We start from the raw sequence: 22,206 nt of genomic DNA, 5'->3' as shown, positions 1-22,206 counted from the left end.
CTTGAACATCAGTACTGAAAACAGTTCTCACAGGAGAGAAACAGTATATCCAGACAGCTGGTTTTCAGAGGGAATTAGACTTACCTTTCTACCTGGTGTGACCATGAGCCCACATCAGTGTCACCAGGAGGCTCATTAGAAATGAGGAACCTCAGGGGTGGAGCCTCTTAGAATCTGAATCTTAACAAGATTCTTGAGTGATTCCTAAGCCTTTCAGAGTTAATAAATCATGATTATCCATGCACACTTACTAACATATCCTTTAAATATCTTTAAATAGCCAGTGGCTCATGCCTGTAATCCTAGCTACTCAGGAGGCAGAGATCTGAGGATTGTGGTTCAAAGCCAGCCCAGGCAAGAAACTCCATGAGACTCTTATTTCCAATAAACCACTAGAAAATTGGAAGGGGTGTTGTGGCCCAAGTGGTAGAGCACTCGACTTGAGCTGAAAAGCTGAGGGACAGCACCCAGGCCAAGAGTTCAAGCCCCTGACCCACCAATAAAAATCTTTAAATAATCTCTATCTTTAAGGAGTTGTACAAAGGGGTTTCAATTTAACATGCCAATTTATGAGAACATGTTCACATGTGTACATTGAGTAGTAGGTCTGTATTTGCCCAACAGTGCTCTGGTTATTTGTCTGCCTTCTGTATCCCCACCTGCCTCAGAAAACATACTTCAGCTTCCTGATACTCATTTTGTTAAACTGTCAGTTAATTTTTCAAAGGAGTTACATCATAGAACTCCATACTATGGCCCTGTATATGATTTCATATATGTTGTTTATATTTTAGATATAGCTTCCACATAGGAAAGAAAACATGCTCCCTTTGTCTCTCTGAGCTTGATTTACTTTATTTAAAATAATTTTTCCAGAATCCATTTCCCAGGAAATGACATAATATTATTCTTCCTGAGAGATGAATAAAATTCCATTTTTTTTGTGTGTGTATGTGTGTGTGTGTGTGTGTGTGTGTGTGTAGTGTATAAATATGTGGTACACATATGCAATATATGTGGCATATGTAATATATATCTATATGTATAACATACATAAACATATCTATCTCACATAAAATACTAGTTTTTGAAAAAAGACCCTTTTGTAGTAGATGCTTTGAAACAAATGCAGAAGAGATATTGTTAAGAATTGAGTGATCACTTTATCAAGTGTAGCCCATACTTTGTGACCAGATGCAAGCAAGTTACCGTGTAGGTGTGCTGCTTCTGAGTCAAATCTGGAGTTACCATTCACTTAACAAGCTAAACTCCCAAGAAGAGTAAAATCCAAAAAACCTCCAGATCTTTTCTGTTTCCCAGAGAGTGTTTTGAGATTAAATCGGTTTTGGGGTGGGCACAGTTCAGAAAATGGATTGTGCTGTGAATGTGAAAAGTCACGTCATTATTTTAAAGACCTGCTGAAATTCATTGTATGCCAGGAACACTAATGTGGGTGAAACTCCTGGCTGGGCTGCTTTAAAGGGCTTTAGAGTGTTCAGCATAGGAGGCTTTAACAAAGAGCTTCAGAGAACACCCCTGAGGGGTTCATCATCTGGGGACAATGGTCCTTTCCCAAAGCCTCACAATGATTCGGTGGAAAGTTCTTGACCCTTTTCCTCCAGCTGGGTTGCCTTTTTAAAAAAATTATGTCTCATGAAAATATACCAGTTTATTTTATAATGGGTTGCTGTGTCCTGCAAATTCTGGAATGTTAAAACCCACCTCCCTGGTGGCCTCTTTCTTCCTTCCCTTGCCCTTTCTTCCTTTTCACTGGTTATTCCTTTCATTATAGTTCTGATCTCAACTTCACCATTATCTCCCCCCCCCCCCTCTGGAAGCTATCCTTCTGATATTCCCCTTCGTAGGTGGGAAGCAGACAGCCAGAGTCCAGTGACCATCTAAGTAAACACCCCTCTGAGAGCCCCTGCCATTGGCTTTGTAGACTTGGGTGGAGGTTGGGTGCTGTCAGGGAATCACCATTGATTTAGAAAAATATCCAGGTCTCATTTGATGAGATCACAGCTCTGTGGTTCTCAGATGAAACTCTGGACTCACCTTCTCCCAGACACATCCAACACTGCACATTTCCCAGTCTCCCCAGGTCTCTGGCATCTGACTTGTGGCAATGAGTAAAGGCTTTCCAATGGCTGATAGATGTCTGGGAGGTATGGCTATATGGCACTGATTCTTAACAGGGTGACTTTGTCTACCACAGGACATTTGGCAATGTTTGAAAACATCGTGGTTATCTTAACTTGAGTGGTGGTGGTGGTGCTACTGGCATTTGGTAGGTAGAGGCTACGGAGGATGCCAAACTTCCTAGAATGCATAGACAACCCCTCTCTCTGAGGGATCTGCCCTTAAATGTCAACTGTCTTGGTAAAAGCCTACTATATAATGCCGGAGGCTGTATTACTCAAGAAACACTACCTTCTTTATGTTCATCTAAGCATATCTGTTTGTAAACATTTATGTTCCTTTTAATAATGAGGTGACTGAAATGCTGAGGTGGTCCGCATCCTGGCTGGTCAGCAGGTGGAAGGTGAAAGATCCTGGCCAAGAGCCAGTAGAGTTCAGATTGCTCCTCCCTTCTTACTCTGTCACTCTCCAGCCATGTGACCTTGGCTCCATCACCCCATCTCTTTCAACTTCAGCTTCTTCATCTGGAAAATGAGCCCTTGAAATATATGCTCACTGATTTGTAGTGAAGATACTTTTTAATCTCATTTTTCAGAAACTGAAACAGGGACGAGTTCCAAATATTTAAACTTTTGAGCAGTAACCTTCATCACTTTTTTTTCTCTTGGAAAGAGAGTATAACTGCTCTGATAAACAGGAAGAACAACAGATAGGCTTTGATTGGCTTATTATTCGTGGTGACATCACAGCTATTCACCATGGTCATAAATAAAGAGCTGAGCCAAAGCATTGCCTGTGGGGAAAGGCGAGGCGTGGTGGAATGCTCCTGTTTCTCTTTGCTATGACTCTGTCCTGTTGTGATTTCAGGTGGGAAGCAGACAGCCAGAGTCCAGTGACCATCTAAGTAAACACCCCTCTGAGAGCCCCTGCCATTGGCTTTGTAGACTTGGGTGGAGGTTGGGTGCTGTCAGGGAATCACCATTGATTTAGAAAAATATCCAGGTCTCATTTGATTTTTCAAATAAATCAGGGCATCATCCTGACAGTTTATACAGGCACCAAGTTTCCTGTCTTTTCCTCTATCTCTAAATATGGATCTAATCAACTTATCAGAGGATGAAAGAACTTTGAAGAAGGAAAATGTGGAGATACAGATGAGACATTCAGGATGGAAGATTGGTTTCTGGTGTCTTAAACCACAGCTGACTGATGTTCTTTATGAATTAAAAAAAAATCTCATGTTGCTCAGAGTGAGTCCCCCCACATGCAGAACAGTTGTAAGTCCAGCCCCTAGTATGCCTAGCATGGGCTTTGAACAGTGTCAGCAACCTTTAAAGTCACCTGGCCCAACCTAGAATATCCTCAGCTGCCAAGAATTCAACTTCCATTCAACTTCCAAGACTTCCAGATGTTGGGATTTCAGCACATGTGATTTCTGAAGTTAAGGATGGACTGATGTGTGTAAGCTGTACTGTTTTTGTCTAGCTCCCCTAAGCTGGCCCACTGTTCTGTAACGTGGACACTCACTTCCTATGACAGAAGTAAGTCTCAGCCCACATTCATTTCACCAGTTTCATCCTTCTTGCTAAGACTTTTATATGATAAAATGCTATCATTTACAAGAATAAAAACCTACAGGAAAAGGAAAACTATTTTTAGGAAAAACTTATTGCAGCCATTGGATTTAGGAGTGAACAGAATGTAAAGAAGAAATATTAACAGCTTAGAATTTTTACATTACGAATCTTCATTCTCCAAAATGTGTTATGTTCTTTTAGGTATGCATGCCTTTATTTGAAGGGGTTTAACACTTCTCAGGAAATGCTGATTTATTTCTCCGGCTAAGGACTACTACGATGTTGAAATAATTTCTGTTTCCTTTCATCGAATCTCATCACTTCCCTTTTGGAATAGCAAGTTTTGTTTGCTCAGGCTCCTTCTTTCTTCACATTGATCGACTCAGGCAGTTTCCATTTCCACACATTCAGATGATACAAATGACATTCTTGTAATCTTTTCCCAGAAATTGGAAATAGTGGCAGCAGATTTCAGTCACTTGAAAAGCATCATGTGAATAGTAGCAATTCAAGACATTGGACGCACTTCAAAGGAAAGGCCATGAGTTAAAGAAGGCTGGCTGTGATGTTTAGTGCCGACCTAGCGGAAAGTGTTACTGCTCTCCCTAAAGTTTCGATCAATATTCATTCCAGAAAATTCAAATACCCTATGAAAGCAATTCAACTGAATCTGAGAGATTGGAAGAAAAAAAATGGAAAAAGAGGAGGAGTTAAAACAGAATAAAAACAATATTTAAAACTCTAAACTTAGAAGAATTAAAGGTTAAAATATGAAAGGCTTTTTTTTGGTGGGGGAAGTAAAAGCAGAACAAAAAAAAAAAGAAATGGATACACAATATGCCACATAAAAGAGCTTTGTATTGTCTTTAAAATGGTCAAACAGGACTAATAAAAAAATAAAAGTTTAGTTTTAAAAGCTATTAGCTGGATGCCAGTGGTTCATGCCTGTAATCCCAGCTACTTAGCAGGCAAGATCAAGAGGCTCATGATTTGAGGCCAGCCTAGGGAATAAACTCATGACCTCCATTTAAATCAATAGCTGAATATGGTGCTATGCCCCTGTCATCCTACATACATGGGAAGTGTAATAAATCATGGTTCAAGCCAGCCCAGGTATATGTATAAGACCTGATTTGAAAAATAACAATGAGGGCAAAAAAGGTTGGGGAGCCTGTGCCTTAAGAGAAAAGAGTACTGACCTACCATACAAATTGATAAATAATAAACATTAAAATTGTGTATTTAATGCATGTGGGTAGAAAGTTGCTGAGCAAAATTTGATGTAATGATTAAGGAAGAGCAGAACAAAAGTTAATAGTGATGCCCAAAAGAAGTATCAGTCATAGGAAAATATTTTCTGCATGTTAGAGAGAGGAGAACAGGTTTCATAAACCACACTCTTGACACTCGAGTCACCCAATTTACATTTTAGCCACATAGACAAGAGAAATGATGACATCACCATTGCCATTTTTACCACTGCCACTTTACAGTCTGTGGTGTGCTTGTTCCAAGCAAGGCACCCTTGGTACTTCTTATTTTCTTTTACCATCACAGATACACTGAGATACTGCCCTCCTGTTATGTGCATATTCATTGAACTTTCACAGAACCTGAACTTTGACTAAGATCAAGAAGCTCTGAAGTAAGAGCTCTGGTTTTTTGGCCTCAGGTTGAACTGTGTTCTCAGACTATTAATTTGAGCATTGGGATCTCAGATGATCCTGCTTTTCCTCCACATTTGCCTAGATGATAGTAATAAGACAACAGGACTACACAAAGAATGAGGTTATAGTACCACCGTTAGGGCTGACATTTGGCTATTGTTACCTGAGATCTATGAGTTTGGCATTCGTTTGCCTGGCTTTTTTTTTTTTTTTATTGTTATGGAATGAACACTGAGCAAGGTCCCCCAACAGTGGCTGTGAAATGTGGAGGTTAAACTTGCTTCCTTGGAGAAGGAGATGATTTGAGGGGCATGAGGAAAGAAGGGAGACCAAATTAGCCAGGCCCATCAAATGGGAGCCTGCTTCCTGTTCAGTGTCATGTAGCTCCTGACACTACCACAGAAACTCCATTCCGATGACTGAAAACTATAGAAGTCAGCAATTAAAAAAAAAATAGAGGCCTATTTATAGCATGAAAATTTCCTCCTCCAGCTGGGACGAATGAAAGAATGAGTTATTGAGGTCCCTAAAGATAATGCTCTTTTCTAATAGTAGCTAGAAGTTATTGACTACTTAGTGAAATAGTGCCCATGATACACACTGCATAAACTTTAAAAATTTGTATTACTGACCTTCTCTATTATTATTCCCGTTTTATGGATGCAGAGCTTAGAGGTTAGGGGAACGTGTCCAAAGTCATACTGTGAATAAGTCAAAGAGCTTAGATTTCACTTAGACCTTTTCCTCCTCATTTGTATTTTGTCCTATCTGATAAAAATGGAAATAGTTCTCTTAAGTGCTTTGTGTCAGAATGAGAGACAGATGTGTAACTTGGAGTAATTTGCTTCAGGCTCATCTTATCCTACTACTGACCTTCTCCCACCCACACTGGCTCAGGATTTCTGAATGTCTTATCAGGATCCTTTTGCCCCTCCCCCTGTCTTGGAACTTTTTCTCTTCTTTCTCCACACCGTGGACCCTGTCCTGTCCTTGTCTTCTGGTGGTGCTTGACTCTTCATTTATTTCCTGACTTATCTCCACCCCCTCTTTTATTTTCAATCCCATCCCCGCTTACCCACTCATACCAAAGTGGGACAGTGGAAAGTACAAGCAAGCCTTGTGAGACAGCCCTGACAAGTCCAGATAGTAATGTTTCCATCCTTGTCAGAAAAAAAAGAAAAGGAAAAGGAATAAACTCTTCCTTTGTTCTCTCTCATCAGAAAAGCCATCTTGCTAGAGGTCTCAGAGGCAGCTTCTGTCTGGCAGCCTTCCCCGAAGCAATGGAAAACACTCTGAGACTAGGAGAATGAAGTGGAGGGTCCAGCCCACAGTCAATGTCAAGGGTGACTTAGCCTTCATTCCTTGAAGGACCTCATGCACTAGATCCCAGCTTCACAGCTTGGCAAAGGCCAAAGCCATGATGCTTGGAAGGCCTACACGCTACGTGCATCCTCTTACCTCTTTCTTGTATGCATTTGGGAGGAAGTCCTAAAATAGAAAAGTATTTTGCTGCCTTTTAAAAAAACGTTCCCTGTCTTATCTTCTGCTCGTGATTAAATACAATAGATAACTATCTCACATAGATTTCTGGGGAGGGAAAAGAGCTCTAAATGGGCAAAGTTATTCTTGTCAAAGTAATCTCATCTCTTGGCATGAAGATTGTACTTTATGGGAGAGAGAGTGTAAGCCTGTAATATTTAAAAAAAATAAACTTCCATCAGTTCTGTAATGTTTTACCACCTGTGGATTTTAACACGATTGAATGCATTTAGCTCAAAATTTCTGTACTCATTAAAACTCTTTTCTTTGAACATAACTGCTGCCATAATGCTCATCTCAGCCCTACTGCTTTGTATTTCCCATCTTCAGGTCAGAGACAGGGCCTAAAAATGTACTATTTTCCTATATCTCCTGGTCAACATCCCTGTCTTCTGCCTTTTAAACAGGTATTATTAAATGTAACTTTTGGTTGGCTAAGAAACAAGTGAAGTGGAAAATTTAATTATGTTTAATTTACTACTCTTTGTGTGTGTGTGTGTGTGTGTGTGTGTGTGTGTGTGTGTGTGTGTGTGTGTTTGTGTGTTCTTTCTGTGACTTGAACTCAGGACCTGGGGGCTGTCCCTGAGCTTTTGTTGCTCAAGGGTAGCACTCTACAACTTGAGCTATAGCTTTACTACCAGTTTTTTGGTGGTTAATTGGAGATGAGTTTCACAGACTTTTTCTTTCAGGGCTGGCTTTGAACCACAACTCTCAAATCTCAGTCTCTTGAGTAGCCTGTATTACAGGCATGCACTACAGGTGCCTGACTTCCCTTCCTTTTTTATTCTTTAAACAGGTCTTCCTTAAATCCCTCAAGTGTTTTTTTGCTCTTTCACCTCAAGACCTTTGCTTCTACTGTTACCTCCTAGTCCTCATCCATTGGGCATAGTCTTATCCTTAAGATCTCAACGTTTAACATTGCTTCCCCAGGGAGTTCTTGCTGAAGCCCTGACCACGCTCACTCCCTGTGAAGTTCCATGCTTCCATGGATCCCTGGATGGCCCTACTGTGATGCTCAGAACATAAGCAATGATTTTTCATGAATACAGGAAATAAAGGGAACTCAATGTTAGTTTAATTCATGAGTTATTTCTCCCCAGACGTTTGTTTGATGGCATGAAAACCAGAGCAACAACTTGCGCAAAAAGGGTATAAAATCATGTTTGTTATTAGGAATAGCTAAGGTACAAAAGACAACCTTAGCTGTCCCTTCCGTTGTTGGGTATAGCTGCTGCCTTTGACCACCTACCTGACTTGCTTTCTCAGACTTACACTTCCCCTTGGAACAAAGGATTTTGCTGGATAACCATAAAAGATGGCTTTGCAAAAGGAGATCATGAGCTAGCTTTCTTACCGAGTTTAGCTTATGTCACACACAGAGCTTCAAAGTCTCACTCAACTTTCTGTTCAACTGGTGCTCTACCATTTGGTGATAGAGTCAAGAGGACTGTTCTGCATGGGTGGCCTTGAACTGAGACCGTACACATTTCAACCTCCTGAGTATCTAGGATTACAGATGTGAGCCACCAGCACCCAGTTTATGTCACAATCTTAATCTTTTCATTTAGTTTCAGAAATTACCTCTTCAGTTCTCAAGTCATGGAAGAACCATCTCTTGCAGTTAGTATTATAGTTGGCTGTCTGAATAGATTTGTAGCGGATTATCCTCAGTGTGTATGTGTGTGTGTGTGTGTGTGTGTGTGTTGTCCAAGTGTATAAAGTATTTATTCATAATAGTTGCCTTCTTTTAGCATATGTTTAGCCACACATGTGGTATGATTGTATTTCTATGATAGGTGTCAAACATACTTTGAAATTCATTTTCATGAGTCTTGATTGATGGATCATTGAACTGGCAAGTAGTTGCAAGAGTATTACATCTGTCTTGACAATCTCAGGATGTGCTATTGATGTATATCACTGATCACAAGTGGCAGTGTGGGAGATGAAGGCAGGTATTTTATGTCTCTTTACCAGATGGGAGTTGGTGAAGGGCAGAATTAACTGACTACCCCAACATCCTTAGTTCCCAGGTGACCCTGCGGAAGAGTTGAGTTTTCTTTCTCCAGGCCTCCTTCCTTGTTCTATGTGGCGTCAAGCGACTTTTCCAGTCTAAAAGGCTCACCTTTCCTCAACATTTGTGACTTCACAGCTGGATATCCCTTCAATAGTAAGCTTTCTTATGCCTTCCCACTCAGTTCTGGATAGTGTGTAAGTTAGATTGGGAGTGGAGCAAGACAGAAGACAGGAGCAAGACAGAAGACAGGGGCAAGACAGAAGGACCATTGTTACTAACTCATTGTGTTTGTGCCGTTGTGATTTTGTGATGCTGCTTTCCCTTTTGGAATCTTAAAAGTTTCACATTTGTATCTGCTTCTTAGTCTGTCAAGGACGGAAAGTTTCTTCCCAGGACTGTCAAACACAAAGCTACTGTGTGCTTCAGGCAAGGGGCCAGTCCTTTCCAGAAAGCCTCCCGCTCTGGCATTCTGAGCACCACTCTGCTGCTTAGGAGGGCAGGGGTCTTCCTGCATTTTTATTGTGCTCTCGGGGTTTGTCTTTTCCTTCTTCTATTTTTTCTCTCACTTCATTCTTCTTCTGTGTGAAATGTCTTTGCTGGCAAATTCACTGGGTTTGCTTCGAACTTTCAAAGCTTTCTCTGGCTTGGTGGCAAGGAAGATCACTGCCACACAAAGCAAAGCAAGTTCCAGAACTAGCTAAAAGTGTCTTGAGAAAGACAGGATGGGGCTCCCCTTTGCCGTCTCTCTGAGTCTGACTGAAGCTGCAGCCTCACAGGGACCTAAATTCTGCATAATGTACATTTGCAGAAGTACTTGCATACAGAGATGTAACTAAGAATATACGTTCTCTCCTTGTTCATAATTATAAGAAGTTTAAACTGACTTACTGTCTGCCTGTCAGTAGAAGCAAGTGTAGATTAATTTCAGTGTATGGTGCAGTGGAATGCTGTCATCAAAAAATAATGAGTGATCCAGAGTGATGAGTGGAGAGATGTCTATACAAGGCATTCAGTGAAAAAAATGGACGTCGATTTGTATATGCATATCATGTATTTATATATGTGTATATATCCATAGGAAAGTTTAGAAGGAGACATTTGAAGCTATTAATATTAGATTATCGAAATAAGATTAGAATAAAAGGGAGCAGATATTTTTATTTCATATACATTTATAAGATCTGCTCATTTTACAGTAATTAATCAGTTGTCATTTAAAAATGAACCATTATGCGCAGTTAAGGGATAAACGATAGATTAATACTTGTGATTTTGAATTTCTAGGTGGAAGTTCTTTTAAGCTAAGAAACACTGAGGATCAGGTCATTACTTGTTTGTCTAATTGTTAGCGCAGGACCCTTTTAGCTTTTGCTGTGAGGTGTGACCTACCTACTCCATGTCTGTGGTACCATTAACATCGAAGGCTATCTTCTCATGAAGTGCTTATTAACACTTTCCTTCCCTCCCTCCCCCCTCTCTGTTTGCATATGTATATACTAGGATTTAAACTCAAGGGCTCAAACTTTTATTCAGCTTGATTTATCATTGCTGGCACTCTACCACTTGAGCCACACCTCCAGACAGACTTTTTCTTCTTATTTTGGAGATGGAGTCTTTTGGATCTTTCTGCTCCATCTTCAAACCAGGATCCTCTGATCTCAGCCTCCTGAGTAGCTGGGATTATAGGAATGAGCCATTGGAACTGGCTTAGTTCACCTTTAGAGAAGTACAAAAGTGTTCTTCTTTAAGAATCTACCTGATATATTCAAACATCCAGAATTCCTTTGTTCTGATTCTTCACCTATGGTCCTGTCATGATTCTAGGCTTGTTGCTTGCCTGAAAGAAGGGAAAATATTCCAAGAATAAGTCACATTGCTCAAAACATGAAGTATTAGAATGCCACTTCATTTTTATTCAACTCAGGACATTTGGTTTCTGTGAAGAAAGGAGAAATAATGAAGACAATGTGAAGACCTTCAAAAAATAAGTCCACTAATTTTATTTTACTTGTGTTTTCAATTAATTCAGAGCCTAAATTACTTTTTTCCAATTTATAGAAGGGAATGACATTTTTATTATTTTACTTTAGCTAAGTATTTAGAGTATTGGACTATGACATAGTTGATTGTTTTATGCGATCTACTTTTGATGAAGGTATTTGAATATTATAGTTCTTAGTCTCCATGGCACACATTAGTGTGGTGTCCGTAGGATGGAAAAGAGCTCATTCGGTTTTCCTTGATGGTACTTCAATTCCAGAGTTAAAGGTCAAGTGGGAGTAAGTCACATTTATGCCTCAATTCCAATCCTGCTTCTGGGCATGACATTGAGATGTGAAAGGCAAAACAAACTATAAAAGCCCAGCTTGCACTACAATGGCACATGATGGAGAATATAACTTTCAGTCTAGCTGTAGTTTATTATTCTTATTAAGTATTTGAGGCATAATTTAGATGATAATTACAATTTTAAAGTTTTCAGATTTTTTATATTAATTTTTCAGATTTTTTTGTTGGTACTGGAGATTGAACCCACTTGCCTTGTGCATGCTAGGCAAAGGCTCTATCACTGGGTTACAACCTTTAAAGCATCTTTGTTTTTTAAACAAAAGGTTTTTGGTCAGTGAGGTTTTTAACTTGGGTGAGAGTTTGATCTTTGTCAGCAGAACATGGATTAAATTATAGTCCCTGTCATCTTTGCCACTTATTAGTGAATATACCTTGTTGTATCAGAAGGCAGAGAATCTAGAACATAGCCTGGCATGTGTGTGATTTGGAAGTGCCTGATTCAGAAGTGCCTGAGCATGGGGCTGGGAAAGTGGTTTAGTGGTAGAGTGCTTGCCTTGTATGCATGAAGTCCTGGGTTCGATTCCTCAGTACCACATACCCAGAAAAAGCCAGAAGTGGTGCAGTGGCTCAAGTGGTGGAGTGAGAGCCTTGAGCACAAGGACAGTACAGTGCTTAGGCCCTGAGTTCAAACCCCAGGACTAGCAAAAAAAAAAAAAAGTGCCTGAGCAATATTCTTTGAATACAAAGCATAGAATACTAGCACTCAAGATATCTTATCCTTTTTGTCAATCCTGTGTCTCTAACCCCAAAGACAATGTCCTGGTATTACTACTTCATGTGTCTGGAAAGATACACACACAATGATTTTATTCCCCCTCTCTCCTCCCTGCTCTTTTTGTGCCCTGAGACTTTGTTCCACCCAAGGCAGAGCCTGTATGTGACCTGTGACCTGTGACCTGAACAGGAAATCATAGTTATAGTAGTTTTGCTTGCGAAATTTTTCTCCTTTGTCTTCTCTGCTCTCTACTATATTTCTCTCTGGAAACTATTCATCTCCAAATCGTAATTTGAGATACAAAAAGATAACTTTATAAGGACATTTTTTTGGTGCTCATGTTGAAGCCCTGGAGATCTCTATGAGAGTAAATTTATGCATCGATTGATTTTTTTCAAACTTGAACATTTCCTTTCATCAGATGGATTTCTGGCCCACTGGCAGTCAGTTTTCTCCTAAAATATTACTATGGTAGAATTTTCAGTTGTTGATTGGAATGAGTCCAGCACTTAAATATGATTCCATTGTGTTTTGCTTTGAAGTTGCTTTCAGGACTCACTAAAACTTCTGCATATTTGATTGGCTTTTTTTGCCCTGAGTCTTGTGAAGTTTAGGTTTTCTCTCTCTTTCCCTCCCCTCTCTTTTTTTCTCTCTCTCCCCCATCTTACCTCTCTATCTATTCTTTCCTTCTGTCTGCCTGTCTGTCTGTCTGTCTATCTCTGCCAGTCAGTCATACCTCTTGCTTGGTAAGCAACACTTAATAAGCCATGCTCCACCTTATTTGTGTTTTAGATCTTTTTCAGATAGAGTCTCTTGCTTTTTGCTCAGGGCTAGCTTTGGGATGAGATCCTCCTACCCACACTTCATTAATAGTTGGGAATACAAAATCTGAACCCACATGCCTGGCTTATTTCATGAGTTAGGGTCTTACTAACTTTTCTATCATGCCTGACCCAGAACTATGATCCATCTGCTTCCCGAGTAGCTGAGATTATAGGTATGGACAGTGGAAGTGGACATTAAATTTAAAAAAGCCTTTTCATTCTCTCTCACCCCTCTCCTTCAGCCACCACTTAAAAAATGTAGTTTGTTTGTTTCCAGATGCTTTTAGTCCATTGACAACTCCAGGAGTTCGTGCATGATTTGTCTATTGTCCACTGGCTCATATTCACCCAGGAAGACCTGGAGTAGGTTCTGGTGTACAGGGGTTGTTTTGAGTTCCCATGGCTCTCTGGGTGCAGTGATTCTCTCTTTCCTTCTCAGTGCAATAGCATCAATCCTGAGGGCCTGGCTTGACCAGTGTGCAGAAGACTTCCGGGAGCCCCCCCTCTTCCCTTGCCTTCAGAAACTGCTGGATTATCTCAAACGGATGATGCCAGGCTCTGACCCAGAGAGAAGAGCTCAGAATCTTCTTGAGCAATTTCAGAAGCAGGATGTGGAAACCGACAGTGAGTACTTGTTTCGTCACAGGGAAAAAGCTGGATTCTGATTCTCCAGCATGGAGGTTGTTCCTCATCCGGCTGGATAGGAAACCTTAGTCCCTTGGGTGTGGCAAAATGGGTGAGGGTATAAAATTATTGAAGTGCTCACTCCAGAACCTTAAACTTGTAGAGTAAAAGGGAGCTTTTCAATACCCTCTAGGTTGGCTCCATCATTATAGATTAAACTGTGAAAGTGGCTCAGAGAAACCAGCTGATTTCCTATGGTTTCTTCTGTCACCAAGATGACTTTCTATCTTCCCTTGTCAAGCATGCCATACCGAACCCCAGTCTCCTTTTTATTATCTGCCTTATGTCTTCTATCAAATGTAAACCCATCATAAGCGGTCTCCCCAATCCAGAAGACACAGGATTCAATACGGTTCACCTCACAAAAGCTGGAAAGGATGTTTCTCCCTCAGCTTAGAAAGTGTCACCACAGTGTGTCCCTTGGCAGCACAGATGAACGACCGTCATTTGTCATCTCTAATGGCCTCATCAAAGGAAGTATCTGAGGCTGTTTTTTCCTATTGGAGGAATTTGACCTCCTATTTTTGAGGACAAAGGAATGGCCCCTACTCAAGGTCATGGGATGCATAGAACTATGAGGCTTTAAGGAAGAAGTTCTGACACACTTCCAGTGCAGTGTTTTCTTCCTTCACGGAGATGACAGTTACCATGGCAGCTGACCCACTTGGAGCCTCTGACAGGAACTTCCCCGAAGTGATGCCTGATTTCCTCAGTGAGGGAAGGAAACAGGTCCTAACACAGATAAGAACACTGCCTGGGCTCCAAAGAAAATACAGTAAGCTTCAATTCCACACAGTACCTATTGAACATTTTATGTGTGGGGGACCAGACACAGGGAGTGCAATTGCATCATTAGAAGCCACTGCCAAAGGCTTTAAATCTCAGATGACTTCATCTGCCTGGAATGCTTGAATACCAGAGCCTCTCCTCCAGCTGCTGGACCTCAGCTCCCTTCAGGGCCTCCCGGCCTGGCTTTGTGCTGGAGTGGAAAATACTGCGTTGGAGGCCAGTTCTCCCCACTGGGGCTGCCCCTGGCTCCAGGCCTAATTGGGGAACCAGTGGGACCAATCATTTGTTCATTTGTTGTCTCCGGCCCAGAACTGGAAGGCAGAGCTCATTTGGCAGGCCAGGCAGGGGACCAGGGCGACCGCCCGAGTTCACAAAAGCTTTTAGGAAATACTCAAGATGGAATTATTTTTTCTAAGTTTAGAAGTTTTTTAATCAAGAAAGCTCTCAACTTTGTTCCTTAAGTATGGGAGTCATGACCCCAGGGGAGCTTTAAGAGCTTGGCCTGCATGTGCTTATTTTACCCAATTTCACGCTAGTAGAAGTTATAAGCTTTCTTATATGTTATTCAGAAGTAAAATTATGCTTCAGATTTTTGCTTACCCCTGAAAGAGTCCAAAGCTGAAATAGTAAACACACAGACTAGATCCCAGAAAGGCTTTTATAATGTTCATTCCTAGCAACATTCTCTAGATGCATATCAGACTGCTCCAAGTGTTTGGTGAGTAAATGGTGAATGAATCAATGATTGAAGTAATGGGATCACGTCTTACTTAGCACATACATTTTTTGACCAGCCTTTACATTGACATAGCTAGCCAAAGGGATGATAGACCCCTTTTGAAGTTTTGTTTGGGACACAGATTTTTTTATTTTTACAATAAATGAGAGAGTTCCAGGGTTGTATGGAGGAAAAGAGATGAATAGACTGATTTGCATCCTCCATATCTTGGGATTGTAGTGTTTCTTAACTTGTACTAGGACAAGACTCTGGAAATAGGCAATGATCCCCTCCTGTCTTTCCCAGTTACATCAGGACCCCATTCACATCAGGATCTTCACCTCAGGTCAGAGGCCAATCTCTGCGTCACTCCCACATCGGGCCCATACCCTGTGGGTAACTTGAAAGAGCCAGTGGTAGAGTCTGCTCTCAGAACCCTCCTACCCTCTAGCAAAAGCCATGTCACCTTGATCTGAGATGTCTAAGAAAGTTGTTTGGTTCTCCAAAAGAGAAAAAGCTTAAAATACAAACATTCCAGGGAAGCAGTAATCTGCTAATTTTAATTTCTACTAAGAGATAACTGACGGCAACTAGATTTCCCCCCTCCTGGAGAACAGGTTTGGACAGGAAGGAGAGTGGGGAGTATGATGGGAGATGAGATTAGGAAGCCTTGGGAATTGCAGAGAGGATCCTGAGGAGAGAGGCTAGGGATGCAAAACAAGCCGCATGGAGTTCTAGCCCTTTCCAAGTGGAGACTGGAGGGCCTATTCTAGGTGCTGGGTGCTTCAGTTTTTTATCTGGAGTTCTGGGTAATGATTGTCATTCCCTACTTCAAGCTATGCTGTAACTTGCTAATTGATGATCATGGCGATAGTAAGGCTCAAGTGAATTTAGTTTAAGTCTGTTCTGTTACATACTTCACTGTTGCTGAAAGGAACTCCAGTTTGAGAATTCTGAGAGCTTTATTGGCATTTTGACAGCCAGATGGCTCATCCTCTTCCCCCAATCCTGGCCTTGGTTCCTGGTAGCCAGGCCACTGGAGTATTGCAATTAGCCACATTAGCAACCACATAGCTGAAGCCTAAGGTGAAGGTTACCCCTGAATGTAGGTCCAGATGTGCTTCCTCTGCCTATACCTTGGAGTCTGGTTTATCAGCAATACCCTGAGACGTCTTGGCTTACTAAAGGACCTGGGAACAGCGGGGACTGACCCTTCATTTCACTCAGATTGTTCACGGTGTTTTCCCTGTGGGTTTTCTGAAGGATTAGTCCTCTTCTTTCTAAATGAGAAAGTATAGTTTGACTATAAATAAAGCCATATCCAGCATCGCTCACTTCCTTTTCCGTACATGAACAGATGGGCTTCCCAGTATCATCTCCAGCCTGGAAGAGGAAGAGGAACTGGAGGGTGGAGGGTCAGCAGAATTCACATGCTTCTCAGAAGATCTAGTGGCTGAGCAGCTGACCTACATGGATGCAGTAAGTCTTCTTGTGTCTCAGATGTCCTTCTACTAGAACATGGGGTAGTGACAGACCTGGTGGCCAAGAGAACAATAGGGTCATGTAATGGAATGCTTTCACATCTACGAGGGAGGCTGTGCTTCTAAAGGCAGGGTTAAAGTGTGACTTGAGTCAATCCTCTGAATAATGCAGGCTTCAGCTCATCTTGCAGTCTCGGGTGAGGGTGCTTTTTCCTTGGAGCTCAGGTCACAGAAGGAAGTAAGAATTCTAATCCTACAGAAACAAAATCTACCCTGTTCTGTGGGCATTTCTTTCCCTTTAGACTCATAAATATTTCAAGAGCTGAACTGTTTATTTGGAGGATTGTAAAGGGGTCACAGCACAAGTTAGGATAAAGTAAATTCATTGAATCCACATGTGACTCTATTTGGCAGCTGATTTCCACGTATGCTTCCTGTGCTATTGAAGCTTAAATGCTTTTCTTAGCCATACTTATATGATGATGATAGTCATATTTCATAGTTTGGTGCTATCCGGCAAATACCAGTTAAAGAAGACTATTAGCAATTATTACAATGGCTTTAGCTCTTCTGCACTTATTTACTCGTGAGAAGAGCACATGTAAAATGGCAGTTTCCATCTAGAGAACATGCAAATAAAGTACCAGGAGTAAATCATATAGAGCATATAAATTCTCATTTCCTTTCTCTTATACAAACTCCTATACATCTTATTTTGAATTGTTCGTTAGATTTTGATTTGTTTAACCAATTATTTTTTATTGCATAGCTGATAAGTATAAGGAAAAGATAGGAAACTTGTTTGGTTATTACTTTAAGGAACAGAAAAAGATCTGAGAACCCAGCTTTAAATCCCTCACATTCCCCTTTACTGTGTGATTTAGAATAATTTACCATTTGAGTGCCTCTTGATTTCTTTGGTTAAATTATGTGAAATGACATTGATAAATATGGCATGTACTATATTTTTGATGACTTTTTAGGTGGTCACCAAGCACTCTTTTGGGTTGTAGATAAGTCATGACTGTGAGTGATGATCCAGGACATGCCACAGCAATGAGATTAAAATAACCTTATTTATTTGTTTATTTGATCAGTAGTATTGACCATACTTGATTTTCCTTACAAAACAGCCAAGTTAAAATGGTTTGCATCATTTAAATTTACTTTTGTTCATTGTGTTCTATTTGCTCATTTGAGCGGATTTATAAAAAATCGCTTAGGATTTTCAGATCTATTCATAGGTTAATTCATATGTTAATTACTTTTTTATATATTAATTTATTGTTTTCTATTGACATGGACACATGGGGCAAGTCAAGTAGGAACGTTATCTGTTCCTTCACAAAATACCAGTTTATAGAGGATCCAGATGACAATGTTGGTGCTATCTTTAATGCCAGTTCCCCTTTTGTTCCAGCAACTATTCAAGAAGGTAGTGCCTCACCACTGCCTGGGCTGCATTTGGTCTCGAAGGGATAAGAAGGAGAACAAACATTTGGCTCCCACAATCCGTGCCACCATTTCGCAGTTTAATACGCTCACCAAATGCGTTGTCAGCACCATCCTGGGGGGCAAAGAGCTGAAGACTCAACAGAGAGCCAAAATCATCGAGAAGTGGATCAACATCGCTCATGTAATTCTGTTTAAAAATATTCTGTAGGTTTGATGGGTATTAAGACAACGTCATCCATTTGTTTAATTGCTTTAGCCGTTTGGTTGAAAGACAGTCAGAAGACCAAATGTGCAGGCCCATTGGGTTTTGGGATTGCCGCACCAAGGAAAGAAAACAGAAATGTCTTCTCAACCTTGGGAGCTTATTATTATTATTTTCTTCTTCTTTTTTTTATTGCTTTCCTGTTTACCTCTTTGCACTGTGGCTCTCCACAGTATGCTAATTTTCTAGGGGACACATTTCATTTGCTTTTTCCTTTCCATTTGCCACAGGGTGAGTGTCTGTGGGCCTCTGTCCCATGCTCAGTAAACAACATGTGTGCGTGTGTCAAACAGACTGACGCTTATCCCAGAATAAATACCCGTGCACTATTCAAGGACTTGGAAATACTGCACTTTCCTAGACTGGAGAGCAAGTGCCTCCTTATAATTTGACAGGACTTTGGGGACTGAGATACTCCCATAGGTCTTTCATGAATCTGGTCCTTTCTTAGGGCCTTACAACCTCAGACCTCAGTCTGGAAAGGCTTGTTTTATGTTCTGCTGAGTATTAGGTCCTGGCTAATCTCTTGGATCAACTGTCTGCATGCCATATGATCCTTAATTCTTAGCATTTTAGTCACAAAGTGAAAATGATAGTATTCAGTTAGTTGGACACATGTTAGTGAGCTCTGTGTAAGCTATTGCATTATGAACATTAGAGATATAACAAGGATAGAACACAATTGATTTGGTTTGAGTAGTGAAATGATGAAACCTATTGGAATTACTTGGGCCTGGCCAGTAGAATAGTCAACCACATAATTGCCATAAAAATGGTGAAGTCACTTCTGGTTAGGGTGAGAATGATATTTCAGTTTGGTTGTGAATAATGGTATTTTTGGCATTTGAAAGTTAAAGAAGATTTTTACCTTCTAGGTGAAAGAAGCTTCATCAACAAGAAATGAGTTGGGAAGTAATTGTCATATAATTATTCAATTAGCTTATGTTCTGGAGTGTATGGGCTAACCCTTAACCATGATTTTAATTAATTAGGTATTGATTAGATATTATAATTTAGATATAATTAATTAGATACTATAATTTAATTAGATATCTTAACCAATAACCTATCTTATTTGATTTTAATTAAGCCTCGATAGATAGAGGGCATAATATCTGAGTCTTTCATTTGCTCTTTTGTTGCTTTTGACTTAAGAGCAAGGATATTGGTGTCAGATGATAAGTAATTTGCCTTGTTTTGAGTCATTTAGATGGCCCCTTATTTCAGATATTTGGGATATGCAAAAGTGAGCAAGAGATGATATGCGTCACATGATCAATTAACATTTCTCCTATTCTAAATTGAGCGTGCTTCTCAACAAAAATAACTACAAAAATTCAGATGGAGTGTGATATTATCATGGAATTTCCCCTCTTGGCATTATAAAAGTATTTTGCATCATAATCATCATAGCACTTACAGTGCTCTCCATGTTTCAAATATATATGTCCCAAATCCTCTTCACCACTTCGAAAGCTTCTGGCAAAAATTTAGCAGGTTTTATGAGGCACATTATGGCTCAAACAATGGCTTTTGGTCCAAGTTCAATATAAATTAAGATTTATGTGATATAAGAAATACAGTTTGAGGGGCTGGGAAGGTGGCTCAGTGGTAGAGCGCTTGCCTTGCATGCATGAGGCCCTGGGTTCGATTCCTCAGCACCACATAAACAAAAAGAAAAAGGCCAGAAGTGGTGCTGTGGCTCAAGTGGTAGAGCGCTAGCCTTGAGCTGAAGAGCTGAGGGACAGTGCCCAGGCCCAGAGTTCAGGCCCCACGACCAGAACCAAAACAAAAAACAAAAAAATACAGTTTGAATAATTTGAAGTGTATTCCAGATCCTAGAGCATGAGTAGAAGTGAAGAATACTGATCCTTGGTTCTGTAGTTCTTTTTCTGATATTGAATATTTGTGCTTTTTTTGGGGGGGTGGGGTCCGGTCATGGGGCCTGAACTCTGGGCCTGGGCGCTGTCCCTCAGCTCTTCAGCTCAAGGCTAGCACTCTACCACTTGAGCCACAGCACCACTTCCAGCTTTTTTTTTTTCTTTTTGCTTATATGGTGCTGAGGAATCGAACCCAGGGCTTCAGACATGCAAGGCAAGTGCTCTACCACTGAGTCACCTTCCCAGCCCCTATTTGTGCTTCTTAAAATTATGTAGGCTACTTCATAAATGAACTTCACAAGTAGCCTCCCATCAAGATTAATTTTACTTTTTCTGTACTTTTGCTATAATCCATTTTTATTATTTTATTTTGTTTTATTTATTTTATTTTTTGTCATTTGTGGGTCTGAACTCTGGGCCTGGGCACTGTCTCTCAGCTCTTCAGCTTAAGGCTAGCACTCTACTACTTGAACCATAACACCACTTCTGGCCTTTTCTGCTTATGTGGTGCTGAGGAATGGAACCCAGGACCTCTCATGCATGCAAGGCAAGTGCTCTACCACTGAGCCACCTTCCCAGCCCTAGTCCTTTATTATTGAGAAGATGCTTCAACGATAATAATTCACATGCAGAAAATGTTTCTGACCTATTATGGGCACTTTTGGAGGTACTGGCCTCTGATGGATTTTTGTTCTTATACCACATCTTCTGGAAAATTCTCTTTTCTAGAAAAGGGACTTGATGCCTCTAGTAGTCCTTTAAACCCCTGGTCTGAGCTTCTTTCTGAATAACGGGTTCCATATGTTTATTACAATTTATATGAGTTCCTTTATTTATTGCAACTCTGCTGATTTTTAGAACATAAGGTTTGGGTTCTGAACCTTTGTTGAACCATGCTGTCATAAGTTCAGTTTCCAGATAGCATATCAGAACTTGTCTGCATGCCTTCCCTTCTTCCTCCCCTCCCTCTGTTCTCCCCCGCTCTCCATTTCTCTCTGTTTCTCTCCTTCCATTTCTTCCTACCTTTCTTTCTCAGAAACAGTGTGGAGAGACATTTGTAAAAAATGGATGTGACTTTTATAAAATTGTATTGATATTTACTCTAAAGAAGATGTTCAAGGTTTTGTTTGGCATAGTTTTCAGTAGCTAGATGTTGGCATACTAAATTAGAAAATGCTGTTTTCCCTTCATAGTTAGGATAAGCATTACTTCATGAAATGATCCTTGGAGTGATTTGAATTTATGCCCAACTATCCAGGGGCCTCTTGCCCTACATGTTTTACACAAAGCCAAGTATACTGACAGGCTCTATTCAGTAATAAACAGTGTATGTGTTACCCTCCCACGTGCCTGTATGTGAAGCATCTCTTTTGACATATGCGTAGTCCACTCACCAGACCAGGCAAGAATGGAACCCTGTTCCTGACTGCTTTTTACTCCCTGATACTCATGCAGCTAGACATTGACTCCAATTCCATCAGCCTCCTGATGCTCTAGGTTCACCTCCTTATGGTAGCCAAAGTTTAGGTAGGCGTCTCTTTCCATATCCAGAAAATGACAGAGTATTTCCATTCTTTTTCTACTTTGTTTTAAAACAATGCAAAATGAACCTTATTTTAAAAGCCCAGGTTTTTTTGAAAGCATTGAAGCACCGAGGTGTTTCTGAAGGTTTTTTGATTGTGGGACAAGCCAATTAGAAATCAAATGAATGTGTATAAAAATATTTCCCTTTGGCTAAGAGCATAAAAGCCAAAGTTCAACTTGTGGTGAATTTTTACTGCTAAATTATATCCACCTCTCAGGACAGGGTTGGTCATGAGATGTTTGAAACTATGTGAACTCAAGTGGCTGCTGCCCGTTGGTGGTGTGGGTCTAAAGGATCCAGTGATTCTTCATGTGTATTTTTAGGATGTGTGTTTTGGACAGAAGAAAGTCGCTTTCTGTAGCATAGCGCTGTCCCCTCACCTCCATTCGTGTTTTTACTGGGGAGGCTGGAAACTATAAAACTGTAACAACAACGCAAAAATATATTAAAGGGAGAAAAACAAGCCTACAGTGCCAAAATCTATAAAGTATTTTAGTGACTGGGGAGGGAAGAAGGAACCACTTT

At 40.5% G+C, this 22,206-nt stretch overlaps 1 protein-coding gene across 2 annotated transcripts in view; it reads left to right on the top strand.

Moving 5' to 3' along the window:
* Positions 1-22,206, top strand: part of Rgl1 (ral guanine nucleotide dissociation stimulator like 1) — a 159,054-nt gene that overhangs the window by 99,027 nt on the left and 37,821 nt on the right. For both annotated transcript variants that reach the window (XM_042674286.1, XM_042674285.1), the window contains exons 5-7: positions 13,267-13,451; positions 16,376-16,497; positions 17,920-18,135. In XM_042674286.1, the coding sequence (XP_042530220.1) occupies positions 13,267-13,451; positions 16,376-16,497; positions 17,920-18,135 (523 nt within the window). The remainder of the gene's footprint in view (positions 1-13,266; positions 13,452-16,375; positions 16,498-17,919; positions 18,136-22,206) is intronic.

The sequence above is a fragment of the Dipodomys spectabilis genome, unplaced genomic scaffold (genome assembly GCF_019054845.1).
Source record: "Dipodomys spectabilis isolate Male_0828 unplaced genomic scaffold, ASM1905484v1 ptg000019l, whole genome shotgun sequence".
NCBI classification, from domain to species: Eukaryota; Metazoa; Chordata; class Mammalia; order Rodentia; family Heteromyidae; genus Dipodomys; species Dipodomys spectabilis.
This window is presented reverse-complemented; position numbering and strand designations above follow the sequence as displayed.